At 37.5% G+C, this 26935-nt stretch overlaps 1 protein-coding gene across 10 annotated transcripts in view; it reads left to right on the top strand.

The window, feature by feature from the left end:
- The window catches only part of LOC139960795 (dynein axonemal heavy chain 3-like), an 83660-nt gene that overhangs the window by 13052 nt on the left and 43673 nt on the right, over window positions 1-26935 (top strand). For 8 of the 10 annotated variants that reach the window (XM_071959353.1, XM_071959346.1, XM_071959348.1 and 5 more), the window contains exons 12-42: window positions 361-495; window positions 1003-1121; window positions 1541-1745; window positions 2505-2708; window positions 4652-4782; window positions 5042-5237; window positions 5979-6173; window positions 6430-6618; window positions 8010-8138; window positions 8677-8877; window positions 9395-9534; window positions 10404-10562; window positions 11161-11389; window positions 11752-11904; window positions 12798-12939; window positions 13616-13814; window positions 15403-15511; window positions 15791-15910; window positions 17406-17576; window positions 17769-17906; window positions 18193-18336; window positions 19445-19609; window positions 20124-20258; window positions 20494-20712; window positions 20961-21061; window positions 21269-21383; window positions 21974-22107; window positions 22861-22881; window positions 24245-24436; window positions 24936-25137; window positions 26012-26250. In XM_071959353.1, the coding sequence (XP_071815454.1) occupies window positions 361-495; window positions 1003-1121; window positions 1541-1745; window positions 2505-2708; window positions 4652-4782; window positions 5042-5237; window positions 5979-6173; window positions 6430-6618; window positions 8010-8138; window positions 8677-8877; window positions 9395-9534; window positions 10404-10562; window positions 11161-11389; window positions 11752-11904; window positions 12798-12939; window positions 13616-13814; window positions 15403-15511; window positions 15791-15910; window positions 17406-17576; window positions 17769-17906; window positions 18193-18336; window positions 19445-19609; window positions 20124-20258; window positions 20494-20712; window positions 20961-21061; window positions 21269-21383; window positions 21974-22107; window positions 22861-22881; window positions 24245-24436; window positions 24936-25137; window positions 26012-26250 (4931 nt within the window). The remainder of the gene's footprint in view (window positions 1-360; window positions 496-1002; window positions 1122-1540; window positions 1746-2504; window positions 2709-4651; window positions 4783-5041; window positions 5238-5978; window positions 6174-6429; window positions 6619-8009; window positions 8139-8676; window positions 8878-9394; window positions 9535-10403; window positions 10563-11160; window positions 11390-11751; window positions 11905-12797; window positions 12940-13615; window positions 13815-15402; window positions 15512-15790; window positions 15911-17405; window positions 17577-17768; window positions 17907-18192; window positions 18337-19444; window positions 19610-20123; window positions 20259-20493; window positions 20713-20960; window positions 21062-21268; window positions 21384-21973; window positions 22108-22860; window positions 22882-24244; window positions 24437-24935; window positions 25138-26011; window positions 26251-26935) is intronic. The other 2 variants (XM_071959356.1, XM_071959349.1) reach the window with 1 other exon arrangement.

Here is a 26935-nt window from a genome sequence, read left to right on the forward strand (position 1 = left end):
TGAGTGCAATGCACTGTGTCAGTGAGGGTATCAGCTTGAAAAATTGCCAAACAGACAAAAGATCATCTTTATTCTTTCTGTTTTCTTGGATATCATAGTTTAAATATTCCTTTGTACATGCACTGAGAAAATGACTTGAGCAAGTCTAAAAGCATGTCATCACAGAGCGATTAGTAATTAATTTTCTAATATCATTTTCCTTCCTTCATTGACTTTGTTTTCATATTATCTGGTTGAGGGTACCATTTATTAAACGTTGCTCTAAAATTTAAAGTTTAAATATTGCTGAACAAGCAATTGAAGGTAATTGTTTTTGTATGCGGTTCAACCTTTTGAATTTTTTTATCTTGCATCATCTAGGTTGAAGACATGAGCACAGTTTCAACGAAATTTGAACCCACCTTTGACGAGGTGGCGGCGATGTTTCAAGAAGTACTGGTCTGCATTGTAAAAAGTGTGAAACATTTGCAGAGAGTGGAATTTCAACTCTTTGAGGTACTTTACGTTTCATATCTGTGGTTTTCTTTTTTATGTTGCATTTTGATGTATCGCTGTAAAACTCAGTTCATCTGTCCACAGCTTTGAAGAGGAAATATGGATATTGTAACATTTAATAACATTTGGTTGTTTATATAAATGACATTTAGATGTGCTGAATCTTGAACTGATAACTTAATAAGTGAGAGAAAGCAGTTTGCTGGAATTTAAAGTAAGCAGTGATTGAGATATTTCTCTACATGTTGTGTTCAATATAGACAGAAATTAAATCCTGTTAGTAGTGATTACCTTAGTGATATAATGATGAAAATTGTCCTTGAGGCTTTTTTGATCAGCAGGTATTTTGATAATGTCTTCTTCATCATAATGAAAACATGCTGTTATTAACTGTTTCTGTGATATTGTCAGCACCTACAGAGCATTGGTTATGACTTTTACCTCAAGTTTTTGTTTAAGTGCACTTTGAACTTTTATTATTTTAATTGAATGTTTAATTTATTTCAGCATGTGGACCAAGTAGATATCAAATATTTGAGCACGATGGGTGAGGATGAACTGCCAGTGAAATTGGCTGCAAAGAGACTACAGAATGTTGTCATTGGAAACCAACCAGGACCAATGAGGTATGCCAAACATATTGTTTCTTTGCATTTCATTAGACTGCCCAAAGTGTGACCATGTGACATTGGTCATTGTTAACTTTAGCACGTAACTCTTCAATATTTTATTCTTGTGAATTAAAACTGTTTGATTCATAAAATTTGAAAGTGCAAAGAAGCACCGCAATTTACTTAGGTTTAATATATATATATATTGAAACGTTTTGTGGTGAAAACACAGTTTATTATGTACATTATTGATTTATCACTGTGAATGACTGCATCCTTACAAAGTCCATGCAGCAAGAGAGAAGAATAAGATAACACAGTAGGTCTGCAACGTTTAAACGTTGACATAGGATATGTCATTACTTTGCTTTTAAGCATTTCTTGAGATTTGTTGGCATCGAGAAGGACTGACATATTTTTTTTGTCTCATACAGCTATTGCTCGTTCTACAAACCTTACTCTTACTTGCTGTCAAGGACGTCCGATCAAAAGGTGGCCCGATTCATCAGCAAGGAACAGCATCTCAGAGATTACGTCAGGGAAATTGAGAAACTCAAGAAGATGTCGTCCGAGATCTGTTCTTTTCCCGAATTCGTACCCATGAATCTCTTCTGGGTGGACTGCGAAAGAGTAAACAAGGTATCACAAGATGGAAGAAAGAAAATGTCCTGAAAGCTGGCATCAGTGTTTTTAATTTTCAATGACTCAACACTTTCTTTCTGCTTAAACTATTCGTGCCATACAAAGAAATACATTTTCATATCCAAGTTACTTCTGACTTAATTTACGTTAAGTTTGCATTTATGTCCTGCAAAATTTCAGTCATGTAATTGGAAAATCTGTGCCTGTTTGAAAACTGTCATCTTCGTGTATGCTTCTGAGCGTATTTCTTGAAAATGTCACTGTCACGGCGTTGGTGATAGTTTATAGCTATTCACTGCCTGGTCTGTGTTCCCCTATGGTTTTCTTGTAGCTAGTTTTGTGGAACATGTAGTGTTATTTTTCCCTTTAAATCAATCCTCATTTTGTTCTGTAGCTTTTTTTCCGGCTGAATATCTTTTCTTGCATGGTGGTGTAACAAAACGAAAAAAGAAAAGTGCAACCCGAGGTATAAGTAGTCACCAGAAGTGAGTCATTCTCTACCAGAATGTATTTCACGAAAATACTCTTAACTGACTTGATTTTATGTCACTCTACAGATTCACGTTTACAGTGATGCTTCTACCTATTTCAATTTCATCTCGGGTTAAAGGAGGAAAGTAGATTATTGCAGTAAAGAAGATTATTGAATGTGAAAATGTTTAAATCACCTGTGTGACCATTAACATTTATGAGAATTATTTCTTTCTCTAGTCTAATTTATATTTTCTTGGTATTATTTTCTCCTGACCTATTCAGTGGCTAGTTGAACGTGCCAGAGAGCTAGCCGATGTGATGATCAGCAAGATCATGCAGACCAGTTATCATTTTAACCGCAGCATCTGCCAGCAGTACGACAACATCGTCAAGATGATCACTGCCCAATCAGAGTCCACCAAACAGCTGGTCTCTCTCCAGCAGTATGTGGATAGGCTCCACGTGGAAGACCTTGAACAGCTTAAGGTATTAGCAGATTGGGATATTCCCATGAAGCATGACGGTATTGTCTTAACGTGGGACTAATGACCAGGTTATGATATGAAAAGTGAAACATGACGGTATTTCTCTTAACGTGACATTAATGACCAGGTTATGATATGAAATGTGAAACATGACCGTATTGTCTTAACTTGACACTAATGACCAGGTTATGATATGAAATGTGAAACATGACCGTATTGTCTTAACGTGACACTAATGACCAGGTTATGATATGAAATGTGAAACATGACCGTATTGTCTTAACTTGACACTAATGACCAGGTTATGATATGAAATGTGAAACATGACCGTATTGTCTTAACTTGACACTAATGACCAGGTTATGATATGAAATGTGAAACATGACCGTATTGTCTTAACGTGACACTAATGACCAGGTTATGATATGAAATGTGAAACATGACGGTATTGTCTTAACGTGACACTAATGACCAGGTTATGATATGAAATGTGAAACATGACGGTATTGTCTTAACGTGACACTAATGACCAGGTTATGATATGAAATGTGAAACATGACGGTATTGTCTTAACGTGACACTAATGACCAGGTTATGATATGAAATGTGAAACATGACCGTATTGTCTTAACTTGACACTAATGACCAGGTTATGATATGAAATGTGAAACATGACGGTATTGTCTTAACGTGACACTAATGACCAGGTTATGATATGAAATGTGAAACATGACCGTATTGTCTTAACGTGACATTAATCATCAGGTTATGATATGAAATGTGAAACATGACGGTATTGTCCTAACTTGACACTATTACCAGGTTATGATATGAAATGTGAAACATGACGGTATTGTCTTAACGTGACACTAATGACCAGGTTATGATATGAAATGTGAAACATGACGGTATTGTCTTAACGTGACACTAATGACCAGGTTATGATATGAAATGTGAAACATGACCGTATTGTCTTAACTTGACACTAATGACCAGGTTATGATATGAAATGTGAAACATGACGGTATTGTCTTAACGTGACACTAATGACCAGGTTATGATATGAAATGTGAAACATGACCGTATTGTCTTAACGTGACATTAATCATCAGGTTATGATATGAAATGTGAAACATGACGGTATTGTCCTAACTTGACACTATTACCAGGTTATGATATGAAATGTGAGACATGACCACATTGTTTTAACATGTTACTAATCACAAGGTTATGATGTGAAATGTGAAACATGACCATATTGTCTTAACGTGACACTAATCACTGACGCTATAGTCTCCTAGCCACATTCATCAGGAGTAACCATGCCAACAATATGAAGAAGGAAACTGGTTGTGAAGTTCGTCTTTTCAAGTAGAAAGTCCTTTGTAGTATACTTCTAGCTGAAGCGACTAAATTTTGAAGAGACCTTTAAACACTGTTAAAAACATAATCTGTATTCTTTGCATATATATGACTTTAGTGCCAATTGAGAGTGTGGTTGATGTGCGGTGGTGGAGAGGGTGAGGTCTTCTCCACTCGTAGAAAAATCTTGTCCCTTGCATGAACTTTGTGTAATGGTGTCTCAAGGTTTTCTTGAAATTGTGAAGGAACTTATATTCAGAGATGATATTTTTTCTGGCGTCTCTTCTCATAGTGGGAATCGGAGGGGAGGTTTAGGAGGAAGGGGGATGGGAAAGTAGGGGGAGAATTCATTGGTTGTAAAATTTCCTCTCATTTACATAACATTTACATAATGATTGGGATTCATTCTTCTTGATGGTATACCTCTAATTGTATATGGTGAAAACTAACTCACATTTATCCTTCGGGCAGATCAAGTTTTGTTCTTCTCAACTGCGTTGTATACATGATGAATACTGTGAATTTACTAAAAAAAAAAGAAAAAAAAAGAACCTGATATCATCTCTGATTTGATTTCTCTAGGAACAATTAGAGGTCGCTGCCGGCAACTTGATGTTCCTGGTCGACTATGCCACCCTGACCAAAGATGACATCCTTCTTAACGACAACACCTTCACATGGCCCGAACGAATCCTGCCTATCATCAGGAACAGGTGATTGTTTTAGTTTTCTTCCCCAACTGATAAAATGAACATTTCATTTTAACTCCCAGCATTTTTTCTTAAGCCAGTATGACAGGTTCAAAATTTAAGAGTTGTTTGAGTTCATTATTATTATTATGATTATTATTATTATTATTATTATTATTATTATTATTATTATTATTATTATGATTGTTGTTGTTATTATTATTATTATTATGATAATTATTTTTTTTATATAATTTTTTATTGAAATTGTTTTGTTACACAGTGAATTGAAGTTACAGAAAGAACACGACATGGCTGTAAACAAGCTAAGCCAAAGACAGAAACAGTTCAGAGCGGACATCCAGAACCTGAGTGATGAGGTGAAGGCCTTTAAGAGCAGGGATAGGATGGCCGACTCTCAGGATTATTTGGCACAGCTGGATGACATGCAGGAGAGACTGGAGGCGTTTCAGAAGGAGGTGAGTATGGCCAAGAGTTCCGTTGAATCCCAAACTTTCCCGATTTGTGACCCCACCCATGGTTGTGATATCCCCTGGGCTAGCTGGAAATGCATTTCCTTTCTTGGGCCTAAATTCACCTTTCTTTGGTCTAAATTCCCCTAACATATATTTTTCCCTGGTGATTGATGAAGGAACTGCACATTGACTGTTTATTTTGTGTGTGTTTGTTTTGTTGATTGTACATTGATTGAAAAGTTCAAATCATTTGTGTTTGGCTTTTGTGGCATGAGCCATGGTTTGGGAATGGGAAAATTGGGGTAGGGTAGTTAGGGTGATGTGCAGTGGAGACCAGCAATTTTTTTTTCTGTTCCGGAGTGTAACCAACCGCTCTAGTGATGTTCTGGAGTGTGTAAAACTGGTCGTATTATCAAGCCTGCTGCCAATCATCTCCGTCTCCTGCCAAAGAAAATCCAAATACATTTCTCAAGATGCAATTCTCATTGGGAGCTTTACATTGTTTCTCAAGTAGCCCAAGCTGCTGGAAGGGACCAAGTGCATCTGAAAATGATGTACTAAGTACAAATTAGCCGAGACAGGTGGAAACCAGGATTATAAAATAAAAATTACGAATTTAGTGAAAAGCTTGGCAAAGTAAGACGTGAAAATATCACAAAAGAATACCACAAAATGATGCCTTTTTGGCAAAGTGTACTTTTTTATACGGATGGTTTCACAAGCACTCTGTTTTGTCGTCGCTAGAAATTGTCTGTGAACACGGAGGAACATCTGTTGGAGACGGGACAGATCACCGCATACAGCGAACTAGAAGAGATCCAGGAGATGAAGGAGCCCTATCAGAGGCTCTGGAGCAGCGCGGTCAAGTTCCACCAGCTCTACGACAAGTGGATGAACGGACCACTATTGGACGTCAATGCAGAGGATGTGGAGGAAGAGGTAACACTCGTTGGAATATCGATCTGAAAAAGATAGAAAACTAGGGAGGCAGAAAGTAAAACTTGGGAGAAGGGATGATGCGTAGTCTTATAAAGGGTGTAAATGATCTGTTATTTGGAAAACCCTAAATCCTTTCTAGAGGATCCCTTCCCTTCTCATTATTAGTATCGGAACACTAGCCATGTAACTCACTTCTTAAACTTAACCTTTTTTTTTTGCCGGTAGTAAGAAAAAAATTCCTTGTTCCTTTTTGCAGGTTCAAGGTTTATGGAGGTCAAGTTACAAGCTCACCAAACAGTTTGCCAAACCCGACATGATTGGTCCGATGAGAGCGGCTGCCACTATCAAAGGGAAACTGGAGAAGTTTAAGATCAACATGCCTCTGGTCCACGCCCTCTGTAACCCAGGAATCAAGGAACGACACTGGAACATGATGAGTGAAAAGGTATCCTCCTTGAGGGTTTTAAAGAGTCATTTTAACTTTGTCTCCCAGGGACGACCCCTGTAAACCGAGCTGTATTACGACTGCAAAAGATTAGAAAAGAAGTTTTTTTTTTCTCCTTCAATTATTTTTGGGCTCTCAAGCTGAGTGGAAGTCGAATTTCTGGAGCATTAGGTTGTGTTGCCTTTTTTTTTTTCCATTTTGCAATATTTCATGAGTAGTATTCTTACATCCTTAAACACAATTTATGTCCACTTTGGTGAAAACTCAGAAACATATGTTGAAGTAATGCAACTCTCCATCATTCCTGTATATTGAGACAAATTAGTGAAACGTCATTCATCTTAATTATACGAAATCCTTTCTCTGCAGTCTTAGGTTTACCTTTCTAATCTCCTGCCACTACTCAAAACCTGAACCATTTTGACCAAAAACAGGGTCAAGTCATCTTAAATGAAAGTACATAAGACACATTGTTTACATTCTTAATATTAAGTTAAAAGCTTTATATATATACAGGGATGTGCTCACACTGGGCAGCACCGGGCGGCTGTGCCCAGCAGTTCTGAATGCCGCCCAGCACAAACAGTATTTTAAACATTTCCATCCGGCACTTTTTTATGATAATTTAACAAATTTTACCATAACCTAAATCTGGGAGAATATACATGGCACAGAATAGGAAAATAGCACCACCTAAGCATACTTCCTGTGCAAAATTTGTCCAGTGGGGAGGTGTACCCCACCCATGAGATCCCTCTCCCAGGGTGTGGATCACACTACCGCACAATCTGCCCGGCACTCAAATATCCCTGAGCACATCCCTGTATATGGTTTAATTGCATAATTTTTATATATTGTTTTATAAATCAGAACCATTCCGGTACAGACTTTAATGGATCTTAACGATTGCATACCTACAGTATGTAAGGTCATATGACATACTACCAGAATCTTGTAAACTCTCTATAGGAAAATAAATTGGACTTACTTACCTTTCATGAAGACAGTCTGTGAACACTTCCGCAATGGTCTTTGTTAAATCTTTCCTTTGGAATTGGGGTCTTTTTTGTTGTTGAATATTTAAACGTATGCAATAGAATGTTTCAAATGATAGTCTAGGTGAATTTTTATTTCTCACCGATTAAACATATTCTGAGTATCCTGGCAATCATTTGCATTGAATTCTTGTGTTTCATTTATTTTTAGATCACATTTGAAAGTGACATTGAATGATTTCAAACTATCAATATCTCAAAATTGCTATATCAAAATTGTATGCAAATATCATCAAGATGCTTAGAATTACATCTTCCTCTTCTTTTGTCAGTCAGAATTAAAACTTCCCCAGAACCATCTTTTTAATATAAAACCTGTGATCTCTTTCATTCCAGGTTGGCTTCAATATGATTCCAGAGGAGGACACTCCTTTGGTTGAGATGTTGCAGATGGGGCTGGAGAAACATGTAGAGGACCTGGGACAGATCAGTGGACAAGCAAGCAAAGAGTATGCCCTGGAGAAGGTATGCCCCCTCCCCTCCCCCTCCTTCCTCTCTCCCCAGGAATCAGACATTCATAGCTGTTTTCAACAACTCATATACCATCAGCTGTCTCTCTTTGTAACATTCACATCATTTGACTTAATTATTGCAATATTCCTGACCAGTTCAAAATTCTGTTAAATGTTTTAAGTGCTTACATTAGTTGGATTTGTCTGGGCAATGACTTGATCAAGTCCAGTGATGACTCAATCCAGCCCATATTTGAATTGCACAGTGAAGCCATTTGGGAGATAAATAAAGTTGCTTTTAGTTATCAGAATGATTATTATTTCTCTTCCCTGTGTATGCTGATCTTTGCATGAGTGATGCTCTAGGTTCGTTCAGTGCGGAGAACTGGAGACATGAGGGATACGGACGGGGGGGGGGGGTAGGAGTAGGGCGGTGTCATCTGGTGTCATCTAAATATTCTGTTAGGTTCCTTCTTTGTCTAATATTAATGGTATATTTGATTTCAAACAATTCGTTACAACATTCTTTTCTGCTGTATTTCCGACACTAGGCGTTGAGCAAGATGAGAAATGATTGGTCAGACGTACATTTCAACTTTACCCCGTACAAAGACCAGAAGCTGAGCATCCTCTCGGCTCCAGATGATGTCCAGGTCCTCCTGGAGGACCACATTGTGAAGACTGCGACCATGAGGGGGTCTCCTTTCATCGCACCGTTTGAGGAAGAGGTCAAGAAATGGGAAAATAGACTGGTAAATTTAGATATGAGGGATTAACACCTTGTCAATTCTGATCAAAACAATGCCCAGTGAATTTAGTATTCTAAAATTGTTAAAACTATTTCATAGCTTATTGTGGTCTTTTGTGGTCTTAAATCCTGGCCCTATAAGTTGTTCCTAGACATTGGATGATGAGTGTTTAATAAGACAATTGTTAATTTTCTCATTCTGGGACAGTTCTTTGATTGGTGGCAGAAGGGGGGGGACATGTATATTTGAATATAAGTGACCAATATGTGATTATCTAGCATCTTTGTGGGCTGTGCTTATAACCATTTTCAAGCCCATCTTTTGTACTATGTTAATGAACTGTTAGTGAGCTTTTCATTGTATTGCAGTGAAAAGTTTGTATTTCAGTTTTTCACCTATTCCATCTGACATCACCTATCAAACTTACAATAGTTTTGTTTCAGAAGTCCACATCAGTCTCTTAAACAAACAAAAAAGGAAGAAAGTCCAAAGTAATGTATTGCTCTTGTGAATTCCTCAGCACCGTATCCGAGATATCCTGGACGTGTGGTTGAAGGTTCAGGCTGGCTGGTTATACCTGGAGCCAATCTTTGGATCGGAGGATATCAGGAGACAGATCCCAGTAGAGGGCCACATGTTCACCGAAGTTGATGACAGGTGGTACGTACACACAGTGTCTCCGTAAAGAGTCCTCGTTAAACTCTCGTAATTTATTTGTTACACTGCTTCAGTGGACAAATCAAGTGTAATCAGCTACGAATGTGTCAGTTGTTTTGAGAATAGTATGTAAAAGATGGTTTCATTGTTTTTTGTCTTAAGTAGTTCATAGTTGACAACAAGTACTTTATTATTTATGTTTTTTCTTGTTTTCTTATCATGGTTTTCATGTTGTAGTTTGTGTGTGTGTATCTTACCCGTTGTAGTATTGTTCTTAAAGAGTTCTTACACAAAGAAGGTTAGACCCTATTAAAATCTGCCGTATGATAGGGGTTTAAGGTTCGTCCGTGTAAATCATTATTGCTTGCGTTGTAATTGAGGGTTTGGTTTAATGGATATTAAGATTGTAATGACATATGGTCATGATGGACATATGGTTGTATTGACGTAAGGGTATTATGGACATAAGGTCAGTGAGGATGTTTAGACATACTTCTGTGAATATAAGGAAATTATGAACAATTGTTTACAAGGTCATATGGATGGAAGGTCATTAAGGTTATATGAACATTATCATATGGACGTAAGGTTATTATAAACATATAGTTGTAAGGTCATGTGGACATACAGTTATATGGACATAGGTTCATTGAGGTTATATGGACATGGGGTTATTATAAATATATAGCTAGAAGGTCATGTGGACATATGGTTATATGGACATAAGGTCATCAAAGTTATGTAGATGTAATTATATGGACATCAATGATACAAAACTTACACAATATGTCCAGAGTACCTCTATGGTGGGATGTTGTTACATGCTTTAAAGTGAACTAATTTTGATACAAAATGTTGTTCTTCTTCAATAGGAAACAGATTATGACAACCTCCGTTCTGAATACCAAAGCCATGGTGGTGACATCACAGAAGGAAATGCTAGAGAAACTGCAATATTCCGAGAGTTTGTTGGAAACAATTCAGAGAGGACTCAACGATTACCTGGAGAAGAAAAGACTCTTCTTTCCGAGGTAACTTATCACTTTATTCCCTTTAAAGCTAAGGCTCTCTGTCTATACCTTAAAGCCTCAATTGTTTACACAAAGTTAGAGAAATATTGCTGGTAAAGCTTGTCCTTATTTAATTCAGTGGTTTTTTCGAATGACAAAATTTGATCAGTTTTACCAGTGTATTAGCCAGTTACATTAATGATGCTAAGGAATTGTTTCATGGAATTCATGGAATTTTTTAAAAGCAGATTTGTGAGTTTGCCCTCAGCCGTTTTCACCAAACCCACCAAGTATTTATCGGAACAAGATTGCCAATTGATAAAGCTAAGACGACCTCCTACTTGTATGTCGCAAAATGAGAGTTAACATAAAAGTGGGCAACATTTGACATCCAAAACACCTGACAAAAGTGATTTAAGTTCAGTCAGTATATATTTTTGCAATTGGGAGTAAGATTTTTCAAACAGAGTTGCACATCCTTTTGCCAACAGACAATCCACCTTTATCTTTATAAATATGAATTGGGAGTAAATAAAACTAAATAAAAGTAAAAAAAACTAAGACGACCTCCTAAAAAAATAATATAATACAATGATGCTTCCTTTTCCTTCCTTGATAGATTTTTCTTCCTGTCTAACGACGAGCTGTTAGAAATACTATCGGAGACGAAAGATCCTTTGAGGGTTCAACCTCATCTCAAGAAATGTTTTGAAGGCATCGCTCAGCTAAAGTTCACCATAGAGAAGGAAATTGTTGCCATGGAGTCAGCTGAGAAGGAAGAGGTGGCACTCTGCAAATCCATCATACCAGCAGAGGCTAACGGTCTGGTCGAAAAGTGGCTCATACAGGTGAGAGAATTGGCTTACCGAAAGCTGATTTATGGTCCCTACTTTTAGTCTGCTGTTGGAATTTGTAGTTAGGGGTGGGTGGGGGGGGTGGGTGGGGTAATACTGGAATATCGATTAGAATGATGGAAGAAATAGATATCAACAGGATGATCTGATATCAACAGTATGATCTGATCCGCAACCTTCACATGTTCATCAGCCGATTATTACAGAACTTTTGTGGACTTGATTTCAACTTTACGTCGCTTTGTTTGTTGGTCTGTCTTTGAGAACACCTTAGATTAGATTATCGTTAAAATAATATTTACACCGCCTTAAATTTATCTGGTGTAATGAATCTTGGTTTCTATATATATTGATAGGTGGAGGAAATCATGAGGAAGAGCTTACGTGAGGTCATGAAGAAAGCGGTCCACGCGTACCCTCACAGGGCCCGCAGGGATTGGGTCCTGGATTGGCCCGGACAGGTAGTGATAGCTGGCAGTGCCATCCATTGGACCGCAGAAGCTGCAAAGGTATCGAAACTTTGCTTTAATTTGGTAGAGATCTGTCGTATACTCATCACAAGGTATTGTCAGTAACTCAGATACCAGATTGAATATTATAATTTGGCATCATTCAAATGCCAACAGTTCTTTCTTGTGGCTGTCAATATAATATTTCTGATACTAGTAAAGTTAAAATAAACTACATTGAATGTTCTTGTTTGTGAAAGTATAACTTCTGACAAAGACGAGAAAAGTACAAAAGGAAACAAATTTTTCCTGACACAGAATTAAGGGGTTTTGATATAAATTAAAAATATGAATTGAAAAGCAAAGATGACATTTAAGACAAAAAATTATATAAGTATCGATGGTTGATAGTCTAAGAAAAGAAAAAAAGGTCGAGTGCTAGCAATGTTTTGAAGATATTCGACTATAAAAAAACATGTTAAATCTCAGGAATACTCCTTTTAAGGCTAAATAGTGCGAGTACATTTCATTACGATTTTTAAAGGGTGTGAAGACTCGCGCACAAAGAAACAAGTAATGCCGGTAATCTGACCTAGTTTCGAATGAGGTGTAACAGGAGTGTTAGACACCACCATCGATCCCAGAAAATGCACACACAGCTTGCTACCGTCGGTAATTAGAAACTAGCGTACAGTCAATACATACAGCTACGGTCAATACCCACATCCCAGTGTACATAGCAGCGATGGACATCTCAGGTCTAGATAAAAGATAACAATGTATCACGTTTCATTACTGTCTGCATTTTGTAGCGACAAGAAGAAAACTTCACTTGCAAGCAACGGAAAGTTAACTTTTTCAGAGCGCGGCACTGGGTTTGGGGCGAGTCTTCAACGCCTTTAAAGATCTTGCGATGGTATGATTTATGTCATGAATATTCATTTTCTATCCAGGCTATGACAGAGCAGAATGGTCTGAAGGAGTATCTCGATAAGTGCAGCCTCCAGATCGATGAAGTGGTTGAGTTAATCAGAGGACAACTGACCAAGATGGCTCGTATCACCCTGGGAGCACTCATTGTCATGGATGTCCATGGTAAGCTGTAAACAATTTAAATCTGAATTATCCATGAATACCTAAACTAAATTAAGGATGACTTTTATGACAAAAACTGTTCAGTCTTGATGTGCCTTAGTGTGCAAAAAACCCAATCACATGTTGCTCTCTCTGTTTGGGCTTTTGGAATTGGGGTTATTTGAGTGCAATTTTTGGTTGTGTATCTTGGTTGCTTTTGGTTACAGATGCCTTTTAAAATAACTCAAGTGTATAGAATGTGCCTGGGATGCCAAATGTTGATTGATGGTGGTGTCAGCATCTAAGGATAGATCTAAGTATCAAATAGTAATCTGACATTTACAAGATCAAAAAATGACTCTAAAAATTTCCCTGTAAACATAATGTTAAATAACAGGACACTTATCGAAAACCATTCAACTCCTTTTGTTTTTGAAGTTAACTTCCTGTAGGGAGAGAGGGGAAGGATGAATGGGGATGAGGGATGATTTTTCACTTTTGACATCTGCTTGACACTTTTGAAAACTTGATTTTTTTTACCAAGTGGAGATCACTAAGCTTTTTACCTTAAACTAAAAACTCTGCTAGGAAGTATCTGATATTTTTACATGATCTTTATCTCATATGTTTTACCATAAATGTTAAACTTCTTTTGATGGCCTTTATAACCCATACATCTCTTTCCGTCTCTGTCTAGCTCGTGATGTGGTAGCTGACCTCGAACATCAGCAGATATCTGATCCTAGTCTGTTTCCCTGGATCAGTCAGATGAGGTACTACTTTGAGGAGCAGAGCGTGATGGTCCGTATGATCACCAGTACGGTACCCTACGGTTACGAATACCTCGGCAACACCAGCAGACTGGTCATCACCCCGCTGACCGATAGATGTTACAGGTAAATCTCAGAATTTCTCTTTTGTGGAGTTAGATGATGAAGGAGGATAATGGAAGGTCAGACAGGAGCACCTCATAAAAAGGGTTTTAACTGTAAAAGAAATAATTTACCATCATTTTATTAATTGGTTTGATTATTCCAACATTTATGGGGTGTGTGCATGTGTGTATCACAGCTTACTTAAGGTCAGGTGACACAAATGCAACAATGTACCACACTTGCACATGCTGAGCATTGGAAAGTAAGAGACTAAGGCAGATTTGCTCTCTATATTCGGTACAGTTGCATTTATATATATATATATATATATATATATATAGTTAAAATAATCCGACGCGGATTAAAATAATCCGAATTTCTAAAACTTCTGCTCAATTCAGCAGAAATCAGTAAGTCGCTTTGCCTTTACAACCTTGCCGACATCGTCTCTATAAAACAGTTTCAATTCCTGCTACTCCTTGTCACTTTCGGTGATCATGCACTGAAGAAGAGCTAGTTTTGCTCGAAAGCTCTGCAAAAACCAAACATTGGCTGTTTTACTTCCAATCACTTACCTAATTCAATTATTGTATCTCACTCAAGATCCAGCCTTTCTCTAAATGCAGCATAGTTGTTTAACAGTTTTTCCGTTATTCCTATATATATATATATATATAAATATATATATATATATATATATATATATATATATATATATATATGTTGAGACTAGTGGAACACTAGTAGTTGTAACTCAGAGTTTGACGCGTTTAGCAATCGTCAGACAACTCAAGAAACATATATTCCGCTCTGTCCACCGGACATAGAGCACTCTGCGCCAAGATAGAAACCGCGCACCGATCATCAGGCAACGAGTTGCCTGATGATCAGTGTGCGAGCCGTACCAGTGAAACTCCGAGTAGCAGTATGATGGTAGTTTAGTTAAGTATATTATGTGATATTCTAGCTCTGCCTTGGCATAGAGCACTCTTTGTGAATATTGGCCACCATTATATGTGATATATATATATATATTTATTATTTTTTTTCTTTTCACATAGTACATAGCAAACACAGCATAATAAGTACAATAAGTTTAAAGTGAAAGGGGGTTAAATGAGAAATAATATTTTAAAAAAAAACCATTGTGAGCTTGAAAAGTAGATCACTTCTATAACAAGAAAAAGAAAGCTAAAACAAAGAAAAATGAGAAAGCAAGAAATAATTTTCTTTTTTTCCAGTGAAAAAAATGACTTGTTTTCTTGTGTTAGTCCATTTACAATATCATAGACTGTGTATTTACTGGGTCATGTCATGAATTAGGAAGGAGTTTGGCAACCTTCCTAAATTAATGCTATTACATAGAAGAGTTCTATATTATCCACACGTGCAAATTTAGAGTTACAGTGGTTTCATTGGTTTTTAGTCCATAACTGAACAACTATCTAACTTAAGAAGCTAAAAACTTTCTGGAAAATTTCTGGAAATGTTAGTGTAAAGTAGGGAGTAAGGTGTCCATCAAGAAATCAGATGTGAGTTTTTGTTTCTCCAGTGAGTTGTGTTACCGATTCCCTCAAATAACGCGAAACATTTTCTTATCATTCTTCAGAACTTTAATGGGGGCGCTTCTCTTGAACCTAGGAGGAGCCCCCGAGGGTCCAGCAGGAACCGGCAAGACAGAGACTTGTAAAGATTTAGCAAAAGCTGTGGCCAAACAGGTAAAATTAATTGCCAAATGACCAGACGACATAATACTGTGTACTTTGGATGCGTTATGTCTGAACGTGTTTCAAGCTTAGCTTTCATAATTGTACACCAAAGGAGAAATGATATATTTACATAATGTCAAAGGTCAGTGCAGCTAGCCTGATATCACCCTATTGACAGTGGTTTGTAATTTCTCTGCATAATTGTAGAATTATGATGATTTAGTCTTTTGTTCATTGATGACTTAAAAGAGATATTCATAAAATTTCCTCTCTTTGTTGTTTTAACAGTGTGTTGTGTTCAACTGTTCAGACGGTCTAGACTACAAGGCGATGGGGAAATTCTTCAAAGGGTTAGCTCAGTCTGGAGCGTGGGCCTGTTTCGATGAATTCAACAGAATCGAATTAGAAGTAAGTGTATATGGCTGTGTGGGATTCATCAGAATATGTAGATATTGTAAACTCCTTGTCAGGCCAAACTGATACCACTAACACAAGCAAGATATATCAGATTTGCTCTCTCCTGCAGTGTTGAAACCCTAGGGACAAAGCAGAGAGGGAGAGATAATTTTTTATGGACTAATTACCTGTGAAAGTAGCAGGAACAAAGTGAGTGATATTATAGGGAGCTGTTTAGCTAGGAATTTAGTAGAGATTAAGTTAGTATATATGGATTAAGTATATGGAGCTAGTATATATGGAGTTAGTACATATGGAGTTATATATGGAGTAAGTTTATATGGAGTTAGTATATATGGAGTTAGTTTATTTGAAGTAAGTATATATGGATAAGAATGTATATAGTGAGTATATATGGAGTTTGTATATATGGAGTTAGTATATATGCAGTTAGTAATATGCAGTTAATATATATGGAGTAAGTATATGGAGCTAGTATATATGGAGTTAGCATATATGGAGTTAGTATATATGGACTAAGTATAGATGGAGTAAGTGTAGATAGAGTTAGTATAGATGGAGTAAGTATAGATGGAGTTAGTATATATGGAGTTAGTATATATGGAGTTAGTATATTTGGAGTTAGTATATATGCAGTAAGTATATATGGAGTTAGTTTATATGGAGTTTGTATATTTGGAGTTTGTATATATGGAGCTATTATATATGGAGTAAGTTTATGGAGCTAGTATATATGGAGTTAGTATATATGGAGTTAGCATATATAGAGTTAGTTTATATAGAGTTAGTATAAATGGAGTTAGTATATATGGAGTTAGTATATATGGAGTTAGTATATATGGAGTAAGTATATATGGAGTAAGTATATATGGAGTTAGTATATATGGAGTTAGTATAGTATATATGGAGTTAGTATAGTTGGAGTTAATATATATGGAGGTATTAGATACAATCAAGTACAGGTATGGGAATAAGTATGCTGCTCAAAACATGGCAATACCATGCACAGGTGTTTGAGCAATTTTGCTACATTATTCTGAGATAGCCATGCTGATATGTGCTATGAAACAATATAAATGGTGGCTTCGGTAGCTTCAGAATGCATTCAGCTGAAGAGACTTTATAACTGATTGCTTCCTACCATTCATCCCCTTTTATAGGGGAGGGGGAAGGGAGGGGTGGGTTGGGTAACATTTATAAAAGAAGAAAACTGTTTTTTAAATGAACTGATGTGAGGTCGATATTATACACTTCAAGAAGGAACAAATTATGCAGCCATACTGAGTACGTTTGCTTTCAATACATAATTCCAAGCTAGAATATCATTGAATGTTTAATTGCTCCCTATTACTTTTCTTTAAACTCCTATATTTTGTTTTTCTATTCATTTGTGCGATAGAGGTGATAATGATGAGAAAGTTAAAGCACTTACAAGATGTATTGATCTATATTTTAACATCCCCAACTCACGCCTCTCCCTTGTCAGGTACTGTCGGTGGTAGCCCAGCAGATACAGAGTATCCAGAGAGCAGTGGCCGAACAGAAGAAGACGTTCATCTTTGAGGGTACGGAGATATCCCTGGACCCCTCCTGCACCATATTCATCACAATGAACCCTGGCTATGCGGGAAGGGCAGAACTCCCCGACAATCTCAAGGTTAGCATTCAAAGATTGCTTGAAGATACTAACATAATAGATATCTTTAAACGTAAATATGACGATAGAAACAAACGTTTCCTAACCAAAAGAAATCGTGGGCTTCCAGATACTAAATTTGATTGTCAATAAATGCAATCACCTTTAATCCATTGGAGCATCACAGTGATCAATATTCACAATTTTCTTTAGGTGTTATTTCGTACGGTTGCCATGATGGTTCCTGACTACGCACTGATAGCCCAGATCAGCCTGTACTCGATGGGATTTGTGAATGCACGCTCTCTCTCGACCAAGATTGTGGCTACTTACAAGCTCTGCTCAGAACAGGTAAGACTGACATGGTTAAAAGGTCATCAGTGATGCCCTCACTTGCAAAATTTCACCTTTTTTTATTAAAACTTTTGAATTTATTGCTTCAGTTGAAGCAAGATTGTTGGTTGTATAATAAAAATATTGCACCGATATTATAGCATTCCGTACGTCACGTTTATGGTTTTGAAACCTTGTACGGCACAGTAAATTTTTTCCCCTGTCCCACACTTGTGCTGCCCACCTGTGATGTAACCCGATTGGTCCATTCTAATGGTTATCTATTCTTCCTTTGCTTCTACAGCTGTCCTCTCAACCTCACTATGACTATGGGATGAGGGCTGTCAAATCCGTCCTCACTGCGGCCGGAAACCTAAAACTGAAGCTACCAGAAATCAGTGAAGAGATATTGGTCCTTAGATCTATCAAGGATGTCAACCTGCCAAAGGTATCACCTTCTCTTCCATTCCATCTTAAAGTCTCAATGTGTGCATGCCAACTTTTAACTTCGACCTCGCCAGCTTACTGCCCTAAAAGCTTAGTGAAAATAACACCGTTCTATGCAATTTTCATATTAATAATCATTATTTTTTATTGAGTTATCTGTCGTTAAACATTCTGAGCTGAATAAAATCCCAATATTTTTTGACAAGTACGTAGATTCTACAGACATCAAGCAAAATTTGCAAGCCCCGCCCAACAGATCATGCGCAAATCAAATCTCTCTGTTTTGTTTACGACCGTTAGGCTAGGCTTACTTTCACTTTCGTGGTTAGGTCAATTCTCTTGAAAAGTATCTTTCTTTCGGTGTTACCAATGTAGCTTGCAAAATTTGGTGTCATTTCCTTCCATTGCGAGGAATAAACAGGTGTTTTAAGACGTTTCCTCTGTGAAATTGGGGGGAAAAAGTGGATGTTACAAGTATATATGGGTTACATTTGTGTAATGAACATGCTGATATGTGCGGTTGCAGTGACTTTACGGTAAATCGTTCGCCCCATAAGGGCAACAGAAAATGAATTTCTTTCTTTCGATTTGCGACTGCTTTTCTCCACAAAACTCACCTGGTCACAGTGCATTTAGAATAAGAAACATTGAATCTGCTTCGGAAGTTTACTTTCTGAAATTCATCAGCAAACACGTATTGAGACTTTAACCGGTTGCGGTAGTATCTTCCAAAGATCTTTTCTATGTTTAAAGTCCTCTTGATAGTCTTAATCTAAGGATGTTGCTAATCCATTACCTCTGCTGAGGCTTCTCTCATAGGGGTGTGGGGGGGGGCATGGTCCATGGGTCGGGTTTGGGTGTGATCCGTCGGGCAGTGTCCGGCGGGGGCTTATGTAGCAGCATCTTTCATATCATAATCAACGATACCATTGAGAGTCTTCACACTATGACTGACCACACCAACGCCAAATTTATGTGTCAACGGCTCACAGCAGGAAGAAGCAGGGCCTTCTAGAGTATCTGTCACTGTTTTATCGATATCCAGGTTATTTCTGGTTACGTTGTGGATATTTTGTACTTAAAGTCCTGTATTTGTCAATTTGTTTCAGTTTCTTGCTCCAGACATCCCTCTCTTTGAAGGAATCATCTCAGATCTCTTCCCGGGAGTGAAGATGCCAACTCCAGATTATGGACTGCTGCAGGATTGCCTCAAGGAGAACATCGCCAAGAGGAAGCTTCAAGCTGTGCCCTGGTTCATGGAGAAAATCATACAGGTTAGGATTAACATTGTCAGGTTGTAATTAGGTGATTAGGGTAATTAAGAGAGGCGAGGAGGGTCAAATTAAGACAGTTTCAAACCCTTGTTTCTCAAACATCTTTTTGGTCTTAAATGTTTGCACATGAAATGTTGTAGACATATATATATTATGCAGTTATTATAAAATTGCCAAGTTTTGAGCAAGATAATAAAATTGAGAGCAAGAATGGTAGAGAATATAAGGGGCAAAAATAGAAGTCAGTGATGAATAATTTATCTTGTTATTAAGGACATGCATATCCTGTGATCTCAAGGAATTACAGTATTTCATAGGGACAAAACTCATGGACTTCAACAATAGTTGAACACTGAATTATTCCTTGATGTGTATTACCCTTGTCGTAACCTGCGTGACCCCCTTTTAATCATGATCATCATGATCATCAACATTCCTTTGCTATTGTCTTCGAACAATAGATATTTCAACAGTTATACCGCTCTGTGTTAAGCTGTCTCTCTAATTTGTTCAGATATATGAGATGATCCTGGTACGACACGGTTTGATGTTGGTCGGCGATACCATCGCTGGCAAAACCGAGGCCTTTAAAGTGTTAGCTGCAGCCCTGAAGGATCTCAAGGAGAGGAACTTAATGGAGGAACAGCAGGTTTGTGATCTCTGTATCATAATTTTATGTCATCTCCATCAACAGATAAAGAGTCGGTGATCACATTTGAGATACGTTGGGAAATTCTGGAACTGTCTGGAACCGTCAAAAATTTATCAGTCATCACAATTTTTTTGAGTACCTGCCATAAGGTTCTAGAATCGGAACCGCTTCGTTCCGTAATCATGCGATCGTTCATGAACGACGCCCTCTTATCTTTTTCCTTCTCTTTCAGGTACAATTTGTGATACTGAATCCCAAAGCGGTAACCATGGGCGAGCTGTACGGTTGCTTTGACCAGATCTCCCATGAATGGTCAGACGGGGTCCTGGCTAACACCTTCAGGGAGCACGCGTCCAGTCAGACAGATCTACGGAAGTGGATCATCTTTGATGGACCCGTAGATGCTGTCTGGATCGAGAATATGAACACAGTCCTGGACGACAACAAGAAGGTATAATGGGTCAAACCCTCACTGAGACACATGCAAAGATTGTGGATGGAAAGAGATCCTTATTTCTTTTACATTTATTGACAAAATTATGTTTACATCCATACACAAATAAAAGAAATAAAAAATTCTCCCAGGTAATTTATTGGAAAAGCCATTTAGGTGTGGACGAAACATTTAGGGAAGTTTTATGATTATTTTAATAATATTATTGATTTGTGAGATTTCATTTGTCGTTTTTCCTTTGACAGCTTTGTCTGATGAGCGGTGAGATTATTCAAATGAGCAACAAACAGAATATGATCTTTGAGTGTAAGGACTTGGAGCAAGCATCTCCTGCCACTGTAAGCAGGTGAGGAAGTCATCAAGAACTATTCAAACTCAAACTGTTTCTCTTTTTTCTCTTTTCTGACCAAAAGAATTAACTTAGTCCATTCTTGTGTTCTTTTTTATCAAAGCTTGTCATTGTGAAAAGTTGCTGTGCATTAACATATAACACTTAAATAAAAACAACTCTTATAAATAATTGATTTTTTTGGTATTACTCGATTTGTTATAGATGTGGTATGATTTACATGGAGCCCTCCCAGCTTGGTTGGCAGCCTCTCGTTGAATCATGGCTGGAGCATTCCATACCTGATTTCATCACCGGTCCACAGAAGGAAATTATCAGGGTAAGGAGGTGGTCTGTTCGTCATTACGTCGGATGTGGCATGATTAATTAATCTTTAGAAAAATATACGATCTAGAAACAAAGTTACAAACCAAAAATGGTCATTAAACATGTGTGATTATTCTGTTGTTGATCCGCCCCATCTGTCTGTCTGTCTGTCTGAGAATATAATACTAATCAAAAGTAGTTAGTCAAGATGTGTGATATGTTCCTATATTTCTGTCATTTCTTAATGTATTTGCTCTTTACTTTGGAAACAATCCCTTAGCAACTTTGTACTTGAAATTGATGGTGCCATTAAGATGGTGCAATTGATGGTGCCATTGATAGCTGCTGTAGAGCACCACACTTCATGAAAATCTAAGACAACTTCTTCTCGTCCTTAAAAGAAAAAAGTTAACCCTACCTCTTTTGGATCCTGATATTTGACCCTGTTTTGAAGTTATGAAAGACATGTCATGTTGTACTAGTGCCATAAAAAGTAAAATGAGCTAATTTTGTTTTATTGCTATAAAATCACATTTTGAATAGTTTTTAATTCCTACCCTGATTGGGTAGCAATCTTTCATCCATATTTAATTCTTCATCTAGCTGCTCTGTAATTGGCTACTTCCACCATCTGTTAATCATGTGATCAAGATGTGTCATCAATCGGTTGCCATGTCGACCATGCACATGACTATGAATTTGATCAAACTGTATGGCTCCTTACTGGATGATGTCAGGTTAGTGTTTTCATCTGACTTATTATAAGGTGCTGTTTTATGTTGCATCGTTCTTACCCCAATGATAATTTGAAACAAAATCCATATAAATAAATCATGAAAATATGTGAACTTGCCACAATGCTGAGCCAAACGTATTCAGGTATTTCGTTTGTGACATTGCAGCAGCCGTTAGAGAAAGATTTCTTTCTTCAAAATCAATATTTTTGAATTTCGACTTTGTTAGTTAATCTACTACTTTTACAAAAGAAGAATGTTCAAACATTATTCAAAGGTTATTAAACTAGGGCAAGTGGTTTGATGTGGTGTTATGTTTCATTATGATCTGTAAATCAGACCGAGTATTTGGTTTAATTTAAAAGCATGGAATGGCCAGAGATGGGAGAATGACAATACTTGATTGATTGACATATATCGTCAATATAATCATAATTATTATAGTAAATTTTAAAAGATAATTGTGAGTTGTTTGTTTCTAACTGTGTTGCTATGTGTTGAGTGTGTGACAGACAAACAATTAACCAGAAAGTCCATTTCTTGATTTAATGGACTGTTTAATCCTCAACTAGACAAAGGTCATTAATTTATTCCTAATTGTTGTTTTTTGTTTATGTACATTTAACATAGTAACACTAACCCTCTTCTCTGATCCTTTATATTCTCAATTTTTACTTGGCACCGACTGTCTGCACTCCTACACATGGCCTTTAACCTCTGCACCATTAAACCTTGCTTTAATGTGTCTTCACCCAGAGCTATTCAGAACCAAGATGAGTAAGTATCTATCACATCTAAGGACACCCTATTTCATCCCCAACCTTATCTCACCCTACCCTACTACAGCTCATTCCCATCCCATCCAAGTCCCCATCCCACTCCTCCAGGGTGCCTCCTACACTCATCAACCCTGTTATTCTCAAAACAATGATATCGCAGTTCTCAAATCGTTGAGGGAATATGCTGGGAACGAGGAACTGTTTTAAAAAAAAAAGAGAAAGTTGAGACAAAAAAGTAACAGTTGGGACTTCTCTGAGCTGTTATTTCTCACCTAGTACTATACTACTCATTATACTCAGGAAGGTTATATGAATGGTCAAAGGGATGTAGCATCGCTATGATAGCAGATATTCAGTCTGGTTACGGTGATCAAAGTTTTACTTTATATATATATATGGGATCTCCTACAACACAGAGCACTCTTACTTAATGAAATCTTTACCACTCTATTGCACTCTCACATGATATGATAATTTTTCCTGACTTTCTTAGGTATGATATTTACTTAAAGATTTACCATCGTTGCTAACAGTGGTCCTCCCTCATTTTTGGATATTTGGGTTACTTTCTAGGAAGGCTTAAAGTTTTACTTTGGTCTTATTGTCTGCTTGTTTGTATGAGAGGGTACATGTCTGGTATACAAATATCCAGCCCATAAAATACCACGACACTCATTTGAATGTTGGTAGACTGTCATATCACAAAATAGATGTACACCACCGAATGTGCAGCTATGCTGATGTCAGTACTACACAATGATCCATGCCGTGATAGTTATCTCACAATATAAATACAATCTCTTTTAGAAGCAAAGACGCTATTATTAATTATGATCATTAATTATTATTAATACTACGTCAAACTAACAATGATCTTTCGTATCCCTAAAAACTGGCTTTTCCTATCTGATATGCCCTGATGGCTCTAATTCCTAGACGTCCAGTTATGCAGTCTATAAACGATTGAAAGCCTTCGTATGGCAACCTTTAATTCCTTTGTGGTAAAATGTAAAGATAATGTCAAGTGAGCTTGTTGCGTTAATGGCACAGCACGTTTCCTGTGAAAAACAATTACCAGCACTTATACCTAGGCTTATGATATTCTAATAACTGATATGCCTTGGCCTAGTCTAATTTGCATATAAGAGTTGGGATGTGAAGCATTATTGTCATTATCTAGTAATGAAATTGCTAAGTAATACTTAGCTAAGTAATTCTAAAGTATTGGTATGCAACATTACAGTACTTATTGGGGTGTAGGGGTGAGGATGGTGAGTAGAATGTATGATGTAGGTTATGTAAGTTATAGTACCCAACCATCTTTTTAAGTGAGAGGAATATCAAACTTCTTCTCCTCACAGTGACTCAGACAGTGAATTTGAGATGGATGAAGAGGAGGGGGAAGCCCCGGAGGTGAAGGAGGAAAGGGAGAAGGCACCATCTCTGACAGAGCAGAGAATTCAGGAAGAAAGAACAAATATGCTCATCTGTAACTTCCTCTTTGCAATGGTATGGTCTGTCGGGGCCACCGTAGAAGGATCATTTCGAGATAAGTGAGTGGTCTCATTCTATTCACTGATAGATCCAAGTTTTTCATATTGTTTATTGCAGGTGGGTGCTGTAATTTCTTATTTTTGTATGGCCTTGGTGTATGAATTTGGAAATGTGGTCTGTGGGGAGCAGAGTGGGGTGGGGAGGGGGGGTGTAGAAATGTGGTCTGTTGGGGCTACTGTGTGTGAGGTTCGATTCTAAATATACAAGAGTGGTTTGATAAATTGATACCTCGCAAACAATATTTATTTATCTATTGAATATTAAAATAAACTTCTGCTCTGAATATTAAAAACGAACAAAATAGATCACAGAGAGGAATACTTGCTAAGAGTTTATTGACATCTGCGATGCAGTTGTTTTTCGTACAAAACAAAGAAATCTCAGTGGTGCTTGTGTTATTTCTTTCAGCGTGTGATAAAAAGCAATAAAAATGCCATAGTTTGGTATCCGTATCGAGTTTGATGTATAATATATCTTTTTTCCTGTTTGGAAATCCAGTTTCAGCGAATTTTTCAAACAACTCTGCGACATGGATCAAACCGGTAGACACCCCAGACCGGCGGAACTGAAGTTCGCTCGCAACTTGCTGATACCGAAGCGAGGCTCTGTCTTCGACTACGTCTACATCAGGAAGAATTACGGCTCCTGGAACAGATGGGAGACATTGATCGAACCGACAGTGATTACGGACAAGACCAATGTGAGTGTCAGCTACTGATGTCATCCACTAATTAATGTCATCTTTTGGGAAGTCTCAGAATAAGCTAAACACATAGAAGTAAAGGTGTATGGATCCAGAAGATACTAGTCAAATTTGCCTCTTAGGATACCAGAATAGACGCAATGCAATGCATATAGTACTGAAAGATGTAGAAAACTAGATTTAATGGTGGTTAATTCATCGGACATGCCTGTAAGGATATCCTAATGGATGCAATGCAAGGCATGTACTACTGAAAGAGGCAGAGAACTAGATGTTATGGTGATGCCTGTAAGCAAATTTCTATTCAATTTTTGTCAGATTTTCTTATTTCGCTAGATGTGTAGCTAGGTGGTTATTGAGTCTGATTCAGTTTTGATAAAGTTTCGCGAATATTGTCCAATTGCCCCACAACCTTAACATTGGATTGAATACATTGATATTCAAAGAACTGAAAATGGCACCAAATGCAGGCTATAATTCACTCACAGTACAAAGCAAAATTCATCACTGCTGAAATTCATTTTAGAGTTCTGGCCATACACACTCAAGTCATTGAAGTTATTAATACCTGTTAATAATACCAGGCAATAATACCTGTTTGTGTTTCTTCCACTGGATATTTTGATAAGTCTATGATCCTGATATTAATAGATGTTGACAATTCCACATCCATGCACCAAAGTTGAGTAGGAGACCTTTAAGACAACGCAAAGCAATGAAAGTAGCACCAAAACAGGTTAAAATAAAATTACAACCAGACCAAAGTACCACAAACATCTGTTCCCATTCTAGTTTATTTGTTCTCTTCAACATAGTTTAGTCATTCAATCATTATTATTTTATTGTTTTAACCCGATAATAATCTTCACAGGTTGGCGACCTGATTATAAAGACTGTCGACACAGAGAGACAGTTGTACTTCCTCCGCAAGCTGCTCCTGCAAGACAAGCCCCTCCTCTTTGTCGGACCGACGGGGACAGGGAAATCTGCCATCACCAATGCTTTCCTCTTGGAGTTAGCCAAGGATGACTACATCCCAAGTAACGTCAACTTCTCAGCCCAGACCTCTGCCAGTCAGACTCAAGATATCATCTTATCCAAACTGGACAGGTTGGTTTGAAAACTCTTTGAGTCGAGTTTGTTTGAAATATATTTTATGATTTCTCTGAATTTCGACTCTCAGTGGAACAATTAGTGTTTCATTTATGGGTGTCTTTGCTGCCCTTCCACTTTATGACCTGGTTATGCAAGATAAAACTGTCTTCCACGTGGGTGAGGTGTGAGGATCTTACCTTTATGCCTCTACCCTACCTCTCAATCCTATCTTCTGACCTAGATCTGCAAGATATAACTGTCTTCTGCGCGGGTGGGGTGAGATGTACGTGCCTTAGGCCTTACCTTAATGCTCCTACCCTACCTCTTGTTCCTGTTTCGTCTCATGCACATACTGCTTAACCTCACACATTCCCTGCCTGTGTTTAGGTAGCACAGGTAGAAAGTTGTTTAGAGAGGGAAATGCCCTCATGGGTGACTGAGAATTTCAGTTCATGTTTTGCAAATTAGCATTTATCTTAACATCTGGAAGAGAGAAGAAATTCCAGAGAAATGTACCACATTCAATTAGAAAGTCAAATGATAGAGCATGTGTGCTGTTATCTGAAACTGGTTAAGCTTTCCAATACTAAGTCATTTATTCCCTGGAATTTATAACAACAACAAATTCTTTATCCCTTTCTCAGAATAGTTGAAACCTAAACAAGACTCCTACATCATGAATTGATCTCTGCATTTCTTC

Source organism: Apostichopus japonicus, chromosome 20, assembly GCF_037975245.1.
Source record: "Apostichopus japonicus isolate 1M-3 chromosome 20, ASM3797524v1, whole genome shotgun sequence".
Classification (NCBI taxonomy): Eukaryota; Metazoa; Echinodermata; class Holothuroidea; order Aspidochirotida; family Stichopodidae; genus Apostichopus; species Apostichopus japonicus.